Raw genomic sequence first — 15,886 nt, 5'->3', positions numbered from 1 at the left:
TTATAGCAATATTAATCAGGATTTACACACCTAAAACCCCAATTGATCCAGAACTTTTCAAAGTTCCTGGTGTATTGTTAAACATAGGACACTAAAGGGAAGTTAAAGTTAGCCTCTCCAAAGTCCCCCAGAAAACATCCTATAGTCAATTACCCATCTGTAGGTCATACAAGCTCACTTGCTTTGTACTGACAGAAAACAAGTCAGGAAGTAGAAAGGAACATATGATACTTATTTGCTGGATAGAAAGGCAAAATGATTTTTAAATGAGTTCAGAAAAAATTGAATATGTAATAGGGATCAAATGATTATAAGACAAAAATATAAAGGAAAATTAAATGTGATAATGAATAGGGGCATGTGTAGCTAAGTCTATGAAAAACCAACAAAAAATAATACCCAAACAAGAAAAAAAAATACGTAACATCTTTCTCAAAAAGAATGAGAAGAGGTATATAACCAATCCAATCAGTATAAAACTCCTTAAGGATCCCTGAGAGTTTGGAAGTACACAAAAACACAAAATTAATTAACTGATTAATCAACTGCTTAGAAGGACAACATTTGTGATAGCAAATATTCAGGACTGGAAGAGCTGTTATAAAATTCTTCACTGTAGACAACTTTTTAAGATATTAAAATTTTCTCTTCTTTATATTTCAAGTAATAAAGTAGAAAAATATCTCTCTGGGAAGTATAATTCCCATGGAGGTTACACATTAGGCAATCTTATAATGTCATTTTTTTGTCCTAAACAATGTTTGTACTCAAAAGAAATTCTAGGCCTAACTATTACAGCTAAAAATGGATAAATTCTAGAAACTCTAAAGAACTCTAACTTTTTTACTCACCTGTATTTTTTAGCCAGATCATCCCTTTCTGCTTTCTGTTTGGCAAGCACGTTATCCATAACCTCTTTTATCTCTAACATCTTTTCAATGTATTGTTCTAGAAACACAGTAATAGAATAAAAAGTCAATTGAGGGATAGTAAATGTTAAATTTGGTCACACAGAACTTAGCTCTACTGTTAATTTTAAAAAGCCATTATTCCCTGCCTTCCGCCCTAATATTAATGGCCCAGATATCTAAATACAGGCTTATTTTATTTATGTCATTCTAGGGAAATGCCCTGAGGTATATAGTTAAGAACACTGTACCAAGGAAGAGCAGGACAACGTGAGTTCTGATCCTTCTACCCCACTGACTGAGCTCTGTGAGCATGGATAAGTCATGTGGCCTCTCTGATCAGCTTTCTTATTTGTGAAATGAAGGTGGTAAAAGAAAATAAATATTTTGTCTGTTGAAATTATGTACTTTTTAAAATACAAAAGGAATATATTAACATTAAAAAAATTGTTTTAAACAATATGAATGTTTATAAAGATGAAAAGTAAGAGTACCCTCACTTGCTCGCCTGCTTCTCTTTTATTACTCCACAAAGGAGATTGTTGTTAATACTCTGGTGTGTATGAGTGTGTGTATATGTGTGTGTGAAATTTGTTTTACACATTTATTTAATTTATTGTTTAAATATTTATATTATATAATTATATATTACACGTACTTAAATATTACAATCATGCTATCACAAAGTACTGGTTTGCATCATTGACTCTTAATGATAATTCTTGGCACTTTAAATTATATTATTTTATATTATTTTATATTATTTTCTTCAAAATATAATGAACCATATGTGAAGCCAGGATAAAAAGCNTTCCCTTAGCTATGGAGGAACAATACTGTTTTGTGAACAGTGATAACTCAGCTAGACCTAATAAAGGTTAGTTCATCAAGTAATTCAATCATAATTACTATAATTGTACTATGAACCTAACTGAGACTCTTTCAAGTACAGAGGGACTATCCAGACAAGCATCATCCTGTGTGCCTTCCCCAAACCAAATTTCTCAGGATCTTGAGAACTAAGGAAGAGGAAATTGCTCATCACACCTCCACACCTCTGTCTTTTGGTTATGCTCACCTATACCACACTGACTTTCACAGTAATGGACACTATTTCTAGTGATTCTCAAACTTTTTAGCCTCAGAAGCTATTTATGCTCTTAAAAATTATTGAAGAACCCAAAGAGCTTTTGTTAATATGGATTATATCTATCAATATTTATTGTCTTAGGAATTTAAACTGAGAAATTTTTAAATCACTAGAATATTACAAGCACGTATTCCATTAGCCTATAGAGTAATCATACATCATGTGGCCTCTGGGAAATTCCACTGCACACTCATGACAGAATGAGAGCAGAAGTGGCAAATAACATCTTAGTATTATTATAAGAAATCGTTTTGACTTCACAGACCCCCTGAAATGTAATGGTCTCACAGACCCATCAGAAGTCTCTGGACCACACTTTAAAAGCTGTTGCTTTAAGGAAAAGTGATAATATAGATATCTTGCCTCTCCTGGCAAAGTTCAGAGTTGTTGGTACTGAACTCCACGAGACTGCGTGTTAAAAGTAGAGGTATATATAAGTGAAAAAAACAGCAGCAGCAAGAAGAAATCAGATTAGCAAACAACTAGTAGCATAAAATAAATGCAAGAATCTAGATAAAAGAGAAAAAGAAAGAAAATTACACTTAAAACTATGTGAAACAAGGAGTTCAGACAAAAANTTTTTTGTCCTAAACAATGTTTGTACTCAAAAGAAATTCTAGGCCTAACTATTACAGCTAAAAATGGATAAATTCTAGAAACTCTAAAGAACTCTAACTTTTTTACTCACCTGTATTTTTTAGCCAGATCATCCCTTTCTGCTTTCTGTTTGGCAAGCACGTTATCCATAACCTCTTTTATCTCTAACATCTTTTCAATGTATTGTTCTAGAAACACAGTAATAGAATAAAAAGTCAATTGAGGGATAGTAAATGTTAAATTTGGTCACACAGAACTTAGCTCTACTGTTAATTTTAAAAAGCCATTATTCCCTGCCTTCCGCCCTAATATTAATGGCCCAGATATCTAAATACAGGCTTATTTTATTTATGTCATTCTAGGGAAATGCCCTGAGGTATATAGTTAAGAACACTGTACCAAGGAAGAGCAGGACAACGTGAGTTCTGATCCTTCTACCCCACTGACTGAGCTCTGTGAGCATGGATAAGTCATGTGGCCTCTCTGATCAGCTTTCTTATTTGTGAAATGAAGGTGGTAAAAGAAAATAAATATTTTGTCTGTTGAAATTATGTACTTTTTAAAATACAAAAGGAATATATTAACATTAAAAAAATTGTTTTAAACAATATGAATGTTTATAAAGATGCTTCTCTTTTATTACTCCACAAAGGAGATTGTTGTTAATACTCTGGTGTGTATGAGTGTGTGTATATGTGTGTGTGAAATTTGTTTTACACATTTATTTAATTTATTGTTTAAATATTTATATTATATAATTATATATTACACGTACTTAAATATTACAATCATGCTATCAGTTCTTGTTCTTTGCACTTAACACTTAGGAAGCATTACATGAATACCTAAGGTCACTTATAGATCTTACACATTTACTATTATAAAATAATAACTTAAATTTTTCCTACTTCTTCCTTTGCTTCATGACCTTTCCCTCATCACAAATCCACAAATCTACAGGATTTACACATAGATGTGAACTGTGTCCAAATCCAGATCCCAAGTAAGAAACTGTAAGACCTAAACAAAAACATTTTCTTTCTTTTATGCTACTTGCTATTCATTTCACTTTTGACTTTCTTAAGGTTTTTCCTAATTCTTTTGGACCAATGTACAGTTTTCTATGTAACTTGAGAAAATGAGTGGTGGGAAGTAACATGAGGTTCAGAGTTGAAATTTGTTCCAGAACCTTCCTTTGCAAATCAGACAAATAATTTGATAAGTATAGAGTCAGTGTCCCCTGAGTTGTTTCTACCTCCCTAATACTATGGCTAAGGATTAGTTTTACAATATAATGCATATGCTAACAATAGGGAAAAATGTGCATGATCATTAAGAATTTAGATATAAATGTGTTTACCAGATTTGACACTGTTTATTAAAAGACATTTAAATTATATATGTGCCCCATCACACTGGGTTTTTTAACTGGATTTTAAACCACAGGTAAAAATAATACATCACAGTAACCTAAAATATTCTATATGTTTCTATAGGAAAGGGTATAAAGATATTTTACATGTAACTTGATACTATATACTAATCAAAAAAACAACACTAATCAATGGAATGTTAGAGAGAACCTAGAAGCTGTCTTAATATATGTAAGATTTTAATATCTGATAACAGGCATTATAAAATAATGAGGATGACAGAAATTATTCAACAAATAAGTGTGAGTAAATGGGGTAATAATATGGGGGGAAACCCTATCCTATCCTTATTTTATACCACATGCAGAAAAGAGATTTCAGATGAGTTATTTATTAAAATGCTTAGGAAAAATGTTTAAAATGGCATTTTCTGCTTCAGTTAAGTTGAGGCACTAAAGATATCTGATATCAAAGTGAATGTTAAGATCTCTATGAGAAAAATTTTCAAAGAAACGTACATAGTAAGATCCCTTACTCTTGAATCTCTTATCCAGATGAAAGATATAAAAAGTATCAGAATGCAGAGGGAGGTGAATTTGTAAGGAGATTTCTTTAGAGAACCATTGCTTAACTGAGTGGGAATCTCCATACTGAGCAAGCAGCAAGGGTGAGGGTTGGGGGAGTTTCTCCCCTTTATCTCAAGCCTAATGGGGACAGTTCCTCAAAGGATTATTTCAAGAACATAACTGAACTCTCAGTTGGGGAGACAATAGATCAGTATCTGGTTTCTTCCCTGAACACCTAGATGGTGAGACCCTAAGGAGTGAGGAACTTCCACAGCAGGGAGAGAAAGTCGCTGCTGTGCTGGGAAGTAACTGTCCTCCCTTCTAACAGTGGGTCCAAGATTCAAGGGTTCTGAGGACTTGGTGTGGAGCCTGCCTTGTGCTCCTGCCTACAAGGGCTTCTACCTGAGGGTGAGAGTCTTGTGTAGGATGGACCAGCAGAAACATACAGAAGCTGAGAGGAGACTGAGAGGGCACATGGAAAGGGAAATGTGCACTGCCTATATCATAGGAGTTTCCATGTAGCAGGCCATGTAGAAGTTTCAGAAAAGTCTCAGAAAACTATTCTCAAGAGACTGAGTTTTAAACATCTGTCAAAGAGTGGCAGAGCCAACCACAATCAGAACTTAGTCATCACCCAAGAATTCTAAGGTCCCCTTGCCTTACCTCTCCTACCTCAAGGGGCAGTGAGACAAAAATAAAGGGATTATGATTATTCACTGTACTGGTAATAAAAGAATACAATTAATCTACAGAATCTGGGGGTTGGGGGGATTCCTATTCTTAGAAGAATGCAAAGAAATAGCAAAAGAAAAAAGGCTGACAGGTTCAACTGTACAGAGTTTGCAAGTTTATGTATTTAAACACAAACAAACACGTTACAAATAAAAAGACAGTCAAGTGGCTGAAAAAGTATTTGCAGAAGTTATGGTGGAAAATGGGTCAATAATTTTATTATAAAAACAGGCTCCAATTGATGAACAAACAAAGAATGAGAACAGTCAATTCACAAGACGAGAAATAAAACTAGTGAAAAATACTACTAATAGTCAATAAGGCAAAAGAAAATATGAGGACTAGTTTTCTTATTAAACTAGTATGATTATTTTAAATAAAAATACTGAAGCTACTACACAAAATCAAACACCAAGGTGTGTTGATGGAAGTGAAAATTAGTATTATTTCCTAAGGTGAACCTTAGGAAATCAATATATATCAATATAAATTAACAGACTTAAAAATATTTATATAACTTGGCCCAGTAATTCCAATTCTGTTAATATTTCCTAAGAAGATAATTGTAAGTCTAGAAAAAGCTACATGTTATATAGCGTGACAGCAAAAAATTGGAAATAATCTAAGTGCTCGACAAAAAGGGAAAAATTTAGTAAACTGTCGAACATTTCTTGAACAGGATAATATATAATCACTAAGAATAATGGCTATGGAAAAAAGAATGCAAAAATAATGCACCTAGCTAGATCAAACTGTTTTTAACAGTTTTATTAAGGTTTGACTGTATAACTATATTCTTAGACCAAAAAAAAAAAAGGCCTGGAAACAAATATAACAAGATATTCTGGTGGGATAGTTGTAATTTAAGCATCTGTTTCCTCTTTATTATTCTTTGATGTGTATCTATATGCCTTTTATAATGAAAAATTATGAACTTAGAAAAATCATCTTATATGTACATTACAAATAGTAAATAAAATATACTAACTGTACATATTTGTTTGGAGGTATGAATTATTTTATATTATTTTCTTCAAAATATAATGAACCATATGTGAAGCCAGGATAAAAAGCATAATTATAAGAAAACAATTATAAGAAAGTAACTTTTTTAAAGACTATACAAACATGAGTTAGGACGAGAAATGAACTAACATTGTATCCTCCTTTACAAAAGATTGATGAAGTATTTTAAATTACTTTATTTTTAGCAAAGTACTTCTAACTAACTTTTAAGATTCATATCTGAATCTATCAGGAGCTACTTTCTACCTTGTAAATCATAACTCAAGAAAATATAGCTGTGAGCCATCAAGGGTTTGCAAGTATTCACTGATGTATTGAGAAGCTAAGATTATTAGGTCAGGGATCAGCGTCTAATTTGCTATTCTGAATCATTGGTGTTTTGCAAACAGGAAGATGTAATAAGACATCTACCTGGTATACATGCTCATCTAAAAAGTAAGAGGATTTGCTCTACTTGTGTCACCACTGCACATTCCTCTTCTATTTTTAAAGGTTACCATAGCTGATGAAGCTGAGGAGCCCAGGAGTAACATAATCTCATCTCCAGTCACTATCTTATGTATGTTTTCTGTCATATCCTTGTCCAAACATATCACTAGTAGTAGCATATCTCTGATCATCGTTCCGAATGTTTCTCAAATTACTTATGCTATACCTTGCATGTAGTTGTATCTTTATCAATGATACACAAAGTACTGGTTTGCATCATTGACTCTTAATGATAATTCTTGGCACTTTAAATGCTCTCTCGCATAAAAAAGAAGACACCCTTTTCAGCCATTGTGAGCTTTGAAATACATGTGCCTTAAAAAGATGAGATAGCAATGACTCTGGATGTCTAAAATAATCATAGCTGAGTATGAGTCCACATTTACCTGCATCTTCAAGGTTTCTTATTTCAAACTCTAATAAATTTTCCTGTTTTTCTTCTATATCTTGTAGAATGCCACTGATGGTCTGATGCTATCAGATAAAAATATTAGAAACTTCATTATAAGAGGGTAGATGTGCTCTCTGATATGCCATTGACAAATGCACAGTAAATAAAGTGCTAAGGAAAAGCGCTGTAAAAATGTTCATTTCTTTTTATGCTCAAAATGTACTCATACTATGTTTAACCTTAACTATACAAATGTTGCAGATTTGAAAAAAAGTTAACTTAATATATCACGATTTATGTAGATCTCCTGAAAAAGACAAAGTAAGGGTATCAAACACATAAGGAATCATTATTTCTCATTGACTTCTATTAAAATTATGAGGCACAGGACAAAAAAAGATAAACAACTCAGCAACTAATATTTAAAGATCACATATATGCAACAAGTTCACTTTAAGACTTATGACTATCATTGCATACTATTAAAATCTCACACACAACCTTAGAAATACAAAACACTACCCTCTCAAAAACTCACAAAGGGGATTTTAAACTACCCCTTCATGCTCACCTGTACTAATCTTCCTGCCTAAGATTCCATCAATTTACTCTGCCCAGATGCCTCTCTTTCTTATGAGAGAATCGTGGAGTGGGCTATTGAACCAGACTGCTTGGGTTTAAATCCTGGCTCCACCTCTTCCTAGCTGGGTGATTCCAGCAAGTTAATTATCCTCTACGCATCTGAATTGAATAACACATGTAAAAATGCAAAGGACAATGCCAGCACAAATTAAGTGCTCAATAAATATTGTTTATTATTATAAAATAAAATCCATCTCATACACGAAACCCCTGACTAATCTTATCCATATTGATTTCCTTTTTCTCAGAATTACTTAAAAATTTCAGTGCTACATAATTTAGCATTAATATATATAATGTCTTACACATATTTCTTAATCAAGATGACATCTTTTGGGCAGGAACATGGCTTTTATACTTGTGTATAATTTCCACATTGTTAGGTACACAGTTGTTGCTCAATAAATGACTGATGATAGACTCATATGTGTTATCCATCCTTTAATATATTCTCAATACACATTCACTTTTAAAATGATTAGGTCCTTAAAGCTTTCTGAAGTATTTTGCTCTGAAATTTTACCTTGGTGCCCACAGAGCATATAGAAAATGCACATAATAAAACCATCTACTTATGTAGTAAAGCAATCTTATTGCTGTCATTTATTAAATGCATCAAAGTAAAACTATAAAATGTAAACATGTAAAACAAACAAAAAAACCCAAGGTTTACCTCTTTATACAGTGACTGGCTTATGGTTATAAAAGCAAACTATAGACTTGAACTTGTGCCCAGGCTAAGCCTCTACCTACAGATTAAGATAAAGAAAACATTTTTTGGTGCCATCTTTCCTCTCTGTCATTCTCATTTTGTGGATGTACCCAGTCTTGGCTACCATTGGCAGAAACTTATTCAAAATAATATTTCGTTGAGGATGCTACCTTGCTTCAGAAGGGTGTGGCTAATAAGTTTTGTGTTTTTGTCAAACTAAGAATATCCATCTTATAATCAATATATATTTTATTGAGCAACTCTCACTATCAAAAAAAACCCCACAAACTATAAATTCAGGACAGCTAAACCAGGTTGCTTTCCTCTTCTCTGTCTGGGTTCCAGAGTCTTTTCTATGTACTATGTATCCTAGACACTTTTTAGAGTGAGTGACAGTGGCAGTGTTTGTGAGACAAGTAGCCAAAGAACTCAATCTAGGTATAAAGAACAGCTAATTCATAGCTTCTGTATTCAATGCAGATAATTGAGAATAAACCATACAGCATATCTTCTTGGCTCATTCTGTTCAATTATGCTATATTATTTTCCTATGACAAAAAACACTTCAACCTGTGTGTCCATAAAATGGAAATAGTGCTGTCAATAGCCGATGGCTGGCTGGCCCAAAAAACCATATTTTCTAGGTCGAAGAATGAGAGAATTTCAACTTCACTCACCACAGGAAGGCTTTCTCTTGTTTTTTCTTGGTGTGAAAGGGAAGGTGGGTCAACAGTTTTGCCATTATCACAAAAACACTGTTTATGTCTTTTTGACCGGACAGTAGGAATTTTTACTTTAAAAAATAAAATTAGAAAATATATTAGTTTTAATGGTGGCAAGGATGGGAAGGACAAATTAAGTCTACAGTTATTATAATATCTTAATGTTAGTCAGCACCTCATAATTATTATTAATTGCCTAATTATGGTTAGTATTTCCTCAGCATGTATCACATGCTTGATGACAAACACTCTCCATCAATCACCTTATTCATCTTCATATGAACCCTTTGAGGTATGTAGTTTGTTACATCCATTTTGCAGAGGAGGAAAGTGAGGCTTAGAGCAGTTCAGGAAGTTGCTCAATATCACATGACTAGTATTGAAATTAGATCTTATCTGACTCCAAAGTCCATGCTCTTAACCACTATAAGTATGATTCACTGCCTCTGTAAAGTTCTTTTGGACCCTCCTCTTATTCTGGATTCCCTTTCTCCATATTACCATTGTACCCTATACCCCTCAACCTTCTGGAGTAACAGATCAAGGAAGTGTATACACAAGAAACAACAGACATGTGGGAATAGATACAGCACTTTATAACAGAGTGCCCAGTAACTCCAAATGCAAGGTTTCTCTGGTAAGCTGATCTAAATCATGAGACGTGAACCTTCAGGTATGGCTGTGGAAAGGGAGAGAGAAATGGCTGGGGCCTAAGAAAGGCCCTGACCCTATGGACCACTATGTGGTAGTAGGCAATGAAAAGAGGAAACTTCTATTAGTCCGGACCTTGATCTACGTGTGACCTAGCCCACTAATAAAATATGACACAATGAATACCTTTGGCTCTAACCAATCATACCAGTAATTATTCCTCTCTTGAAAATCAACGGTTGGTAAGGATAGTGGTAGGTTAGGGGAGAAATGTGACAGGGGTTCTCTCATCAGCATTCTCACTCACAGTGAAGGCAGATATGTTTCTGAGTTTTTCTTCTACGAGTCAAGCCTCAAGTATGAGGGAAAAGGAAGAACAATTCCCTTTCCTCAGCACTTAATAGAATGCAATCTACTGTTAAAACTTGGTTCATAAAATTCTGCCTAGCTGTAGGTTCTCTTGAAATATTCTTTTCACTATAATACATTACATATGCACATGTCTATTTACTTAACAAATCAAGATCCTAGTATTAGAATACTAGATTTTTGAAAAGTTGGCATGAGTCCAACCGATGTATGAAGTGTTTCAAATTTTGAAGTAATGGAATCTTAGCTGCAAAGACTTCAGTATAATGTCACCCTTTTCCAGTCCCACTATAAGTAAACTAATCTGACTGGTTTCAGTTATGTCTCTATCTCACACTCCATGACAGACAGATTAATGTTTGATTAATGAATGATCCATGTTTCACTCAACATGTAACTCTAATCCAATAGGATAATAAGATCTATAAATTAAACTAAATTTGAAAACACTAATTTCTAAAAATAAATAATGGCTTTTCAAGAGTTTGATAAACATAGGAAAAATCTATCCACAGTTATAAAACAATTTATACTACAAATCTGAAGATTTTATTTTTCTAAGAAGAGGTATACATCTGTATGAAATAGCAAGCAATATTGACATACATACCAGTGACTATAGCATTACTCTTATCTCTATTACCAGTCTCAATAGCACCATAAGATTTTAATAGCTCTTTCATTTTTTCATCATCTGCTTGATCCAAAGCATTCTTCTGCTTTTGGTCTTTTTGATTAGGGTTTGCTCCGTGTTGTAGAAGAATCTCAGCTGCCTACAAGGTATTTTTTCAAAGTTATCTTTACAGACACCTAAGAGGAATAATTTTTGCTTTCATCACAAAACACTGTTACCGAGCATTAAATTATCAAGGGCTGGCCGGTTAGCTCAGTTGGTTAAACTTATAAGAGCCTTATAACACCTAGGTCATTGGTTAAGATCCCTGTACTGGCCAGCTGCCAATAAATAAATGTTATAAAAAATATTTTTCAAACTCTGGCCAAAAAAATATTTGATTAAATTTGATATGGCAATTGTAAACTGACCCATTGATTTGGCCTGATTGGGCCTCATGAGAGAACCAAATATGATGGCATGAAAGTACAACATGCTGCCTTCATTGCAGTAAAAGGCAGACATTGGTAGGCCCAATTCTAGATTAGTACTGCCCTGTAGAATTTTCTGCGATGATGAAATGTTCTGTATCTGCTCTGTCCGTAGGGTAGCCACTAGTCATATGTGGCTACTGAGAATTTGAAATGTAGCTAATGTGGCTGAAGAACTGAATTTTTAAATTTTACTTAATTGATTTAAATTTAAAATTTAAATGTAGCTAGCAGCTACCACATTGGACAGCACAGGTGTAGATGCGGCACAGATTAAGCTGCTTTCACACAAATGTGGAATTACTGATGCCCAGAAGGATTTACCCTATCTCTTTATCAGAGCCTCTTGTCCTTCCCCACACTGCTGCAGGATGGGATGGAAAAGTGGGAAAGAACTGTTTCAGGACTGTATTATATTATAAACTGTATTTTAAGTTGATATAGTTGACTAAAGTTCAGTTTGGACTATTTCAGGTATACTGCTTATTCAAGAGGTTTTGTTAACTAGTCTAGGAACCTAACATCCATTCTAAAATTTTCCCTATAGCAATATGTATCCTAAATAACAGACTTAGAGGGAAAGTTAGAAATAATCTACTCCAACCCAATCATTTTACAGAAAAGGAAACTGAGGTCAAAGAGGTTATGACATTTTTTGGAGAAAAAAAGTTTCCAATATAAATAAGGTTGCTCTGAGTAACTCAAAGTTGTGTATTAGAAATCTGTGGACCGGTTCCCGCTCACTGGCTGAGCGAGGCGCGGGAGCAACGCCGAGGGTTGCAATCCCGTTGACGGTCCCCGGTCCAGTACGGGAGCAACACTGAGGGTTGTGATCCGTTGCCGGACACGGAAAAAGTCAAAAGACAAAAAAAAAAAAAAAAAAGAAATCTGTAAGTGATCAAAGTTAAGAATGGTTACTAACTAGATTATGGTATAAGTCAGTAAAAAAACTGCCAGTGATCCCACTTGAAGGGGCAAGCAAGTGATTCAAATCATTGAAAAACTTCTGATCAGGAAGAGATGGTCAGAATTTTGTTAAAATGGAGACATACTGTGTGCCAGCAGATTTTTATCTTTATGCTCGTGTCCAGGGATGAAGAGGCAGAGAAATTTAGGATCAAATGTGCCAGTAGAAATGATTAAGGATAGTCCCTAGAGGTAGCACAGCATAAAGGAAAACACCCTTATTTTAAAGTCAAGCATACAAAACTCACTCCTGCTATTTACTAGCTATATCCTTGGACAAGTTACTTACCATCACTGAGCCTCATTTTCATCACTTTTAATTTTGCTTTTTGTAGAATTTCATATGAATGCAATCATACAGCATGTAGTCTTTTGTGTCTGGTCTCTTTGAGTTAGTATGATGCTTTTGAGATTCACTGATACTACTGCTGAGTATTGATAGTTTGTTCCTTTTAACAATTTAATTATTCATTTACAAGTTGATAGACATTTAAGGTCCCTTTAAGGTCCCTTGGGATATTATGAATAAAGCTGCTATGCATGTTCTAGTACAAGTCTTTGTGTGGACAAAAAATTTTCATTTCTCTTGGGTAAATATCTAGGAGTGAACCAATAATTCATATGGTAAGTGTATGTTTAATGTAATAAAAATTTACCAAACTGTTTTCCCAAGTGTAATGTTTTGCATTTCCACCAGCAATCTAGAAGAGTTCCAGTTGTTACATAGTCTCTCCAATACTTAGTATTTCCAATTTTTCTAATTTTAGTCATTCCAGTGGGTTTGTAATAGTATCTGATTGTGGTGTTAGTTAGCATTACCTCAATAACGAATGATGCTGAGCATCTTTTTAAGGGTTTATTTGCCATTCATATATCTTCTTTGGTGAAGTGTCTATTGAAATCTTTTGCCCATTTTTATTGGGTTGCCTTATTACTGAGTTTTAACAGTTCTTTATACATTCTGGATACAATCTACTTATCAGATATATATTTTGAGAGATATATGCTCTCCCAGTCTGAGAGGAGAGGATTGCCTTTTTACTTTAATAGTGTCTTTGAAGAACAATTTTTTAATTTTTATGAAGTCTAACATTAATAGAAATAACATTTCTTCAAGAAATCTTTGCCCACCTCAAAAATCACTAAGTTTTCTACTACATTTTATTCTAGGAGATTGTTTTAATTCTTACATTTAGGTCTATGATCCACTTTAAATTAATTTTTATATATAATGAAAAAGTTCATTTTTTTAAGCAAATGGAAATCCAAAGTTTCAACTCCATTTGTTGAAAAAGTATCCTTTCTCTATTTAATTGCCTTTGCACCACTGTCAAAAATCAACTGACCACGTATGTGTGGATCTATTTCTAGATTCTTCATTCTATTCAATTGTTTCATTTGTAAAACTTAGTAGTTCTCAACTGGGGATGACTCTGTCCCCCAGGATACATTCAGCAGTGTCTGGAGATGTTTTTGGTTGCCACAACTGGGGGATGTGGATGCTATAGTATCTCATGGGTAGAGGTCAGAGTGCTGCTAAACATCCTACAATGTACAGGACAGGAAAATGGAAATATACTTCAAGTTGATTGCAAAGTGAAAATTAAAAGATGTAGAATTTCCTTAAGTCATGCATTAAAATAATGTTGGAGAAATGTTTGAAGCACCTGTGAAGGCACTGATGAGTGAGTAACTGACAAAATTGTTAGCTTAAAAAAAAGAAAATCACAAGGATTTGAATATGAAAGTATTAACAGACCTAGGGAAAACTTGTGATGTCTCTAAAAATTGTTGAAAAAAGATCTTCCTTGAGATCATGATGCAAAGATCAACTGTAAGATAAAGGATGTCCTATATGCTGTCATACAACTTTGCCAGAAAAATTAGGCCAAGAAAACACAATTTATTAAGTCTTTTGCTGTTCTAGAAATTAGTACTTGTTTCAATTACAACCTAAAAATAAGACTGTTTAGAAAAGAGTTAACACAGCAGGCCTAAGACTACTATCCAGAAAGGTAATTTGCCCAGTTGTCCTTTAGCTGGCATCTGTGAACTTGGCTATAAACAGTACTCTGCACTGATATAAAACTTTGCCTAACTGAAAACAGTGGCTCACTGTGCTTAAACCGTCTACACAAGCAATGTGGTTTATGCTTCTGCGAATCTAGAATTTTGGTATGTGCTACACAGAGGGTGCCTACAATAAAAATCTTGAACATTGAGTCTCTAATGGGCTTACCTGGGCAAGAACAGTATATATGTTGCTATATTTTTGTTGCTGGGCAAGAGGAAGTTCCATGTGAGGAAGAGAGCACAAGAAAGACTTCACATGGATATCTCCAGATTCCACTGTGTCTTTTTCTCTTACGATCTGGATGTGTATCATTACTATACTACTATAATAAACCTTAGCCATGAGTACAATTATATACTAAGTTCTGTAAGTCCTTCTAACAACTCTCCAAATACAGGGATGTTGGTGACCCTGAATGCAAGTACAAATAAGAAAATTAACATTTTGTTTGTTTGTTTTATGTGGCATTTTTCAGGATAATGTCAAAAAACCTGATTTTCCCACTATGAAATTTTTAACCTTATTTAAGTGGTTTCACTTTACGTGCTTTTTCCCTGTACAAATAAGCATTAGGTTCATGGCTTTAATGATTCTTTCTATATGCTTTCTTCTATTTCATGACCATACAACCTTGAGAATTTGTCTCTTATTTCTTAATTTAAATATCTTAAAGGCCAAAGAGCTTCTTTGGGTTAAAAGAAGCCACATTGAAGATTTGCCTACCTGCTTTGGCATTACTCCTAATGTTTAGTTCACATCTCTTATCTCTATAAATCATAAATTCAATAATACTATTCTTTCACATGACTACATTTAGACTAAAAACAGCTGGAATATACTTTCACAAAATTAAAGTCACCAAGCTTTTAAAAATATAGAGAGACAGATAAATAGGTATTCATGAGACATGACTACATTTAGACTAAAAACAGCTGGAATATACTTTCACAAAATTAAAGTCACCAAGGTTTTAAAAATATAGAGAGACAGATAAATAGGTATTCATGAAGGATCTAAGGAATTTTTTATATAAAAGTCGTTTTATGTTGGTGGTGGTGGTTTCTTTAACTATTTTTTCAAAAGCAATAATTATTTCTGAAGTCTATATTGCCTATTGATAACAACAAAAGTTTTCTCCCAATATTTGTCAAACAAAAAGATAAGTTAAAAAATCTGAAGCATCTATATTCGAAATTCGATGTCACTAAAATAAGGACCCTAGTAATCTTCTCTTGTGATACTTTTATTATTGGCTGCCTGGGACAGAAAAACAAAGGAGAAAAAGACACAACAAACCTGCAGGAAAAAAAGCAATTCATGTTTTTACCCCAAAAGCACTGAGAAATTTTGATTAAAAAAAAAAACTAGCCATCACATGTAACATCACTATAATCAGACAGTTTTATGTATAACA

At 33.7% G+C, this 15,886-nt stretch overlaps 1 protein-coding gene across 1 annotated transcript in view; it reads right to left on the bottom strand.

Annotated features, from left to right (window-relative positions):
- ANKRD31 (ankyrin repeat domain 31) overlaps positions 1–15,886 on the bottom strand; it is a 95,844-nt gene that overhangs the window by 22,541 nt on the left and 57,417 nt on the right. Inside the window, exons 13-16 of the mRNA XM_008578110.1 lie at positions 10,939–11,101; positions 9,264–9,379; positions 7,228–7,315; positions 2,747–2,843 (exon numbers count right to left, since the gene is read on the bottom strand). Coding sequence (XP_008576332.1) covers positions 2,747–2,843; positions 7,228–7,315; positions 9,264–9,379; positions 10,939–11,101 — 464 coding nt within the window. The remainder of the gene's footprint in view (positions 1–2,746; positions 2,844–7,227; positions 7,316–9,263; positions 9,380–10,938; positions 11,102–15,886) is intronic.

The sequence above is a fragment of the Galeopterus variegatus genome, unplaced genomic scaffold, assembly GCF_000696425.1.
Source record: "Galeopterus variegatus unplaced genomic scaffold, G_variegatus-3.0.2 Scaffold1632, whole genome shotgun sequence".
Classification (NCBI taxonomy): Eukaryota; Metazoa; Chordata; class Mammalia; order Dermoptera; family Cynocephalidae; genus Galeopterus; species Galeopterus variegatus.
Note: the sequence above shows the minus strand (reverse complement) of the source record. Positions and strands in the feature narration are given on the sequence as shown.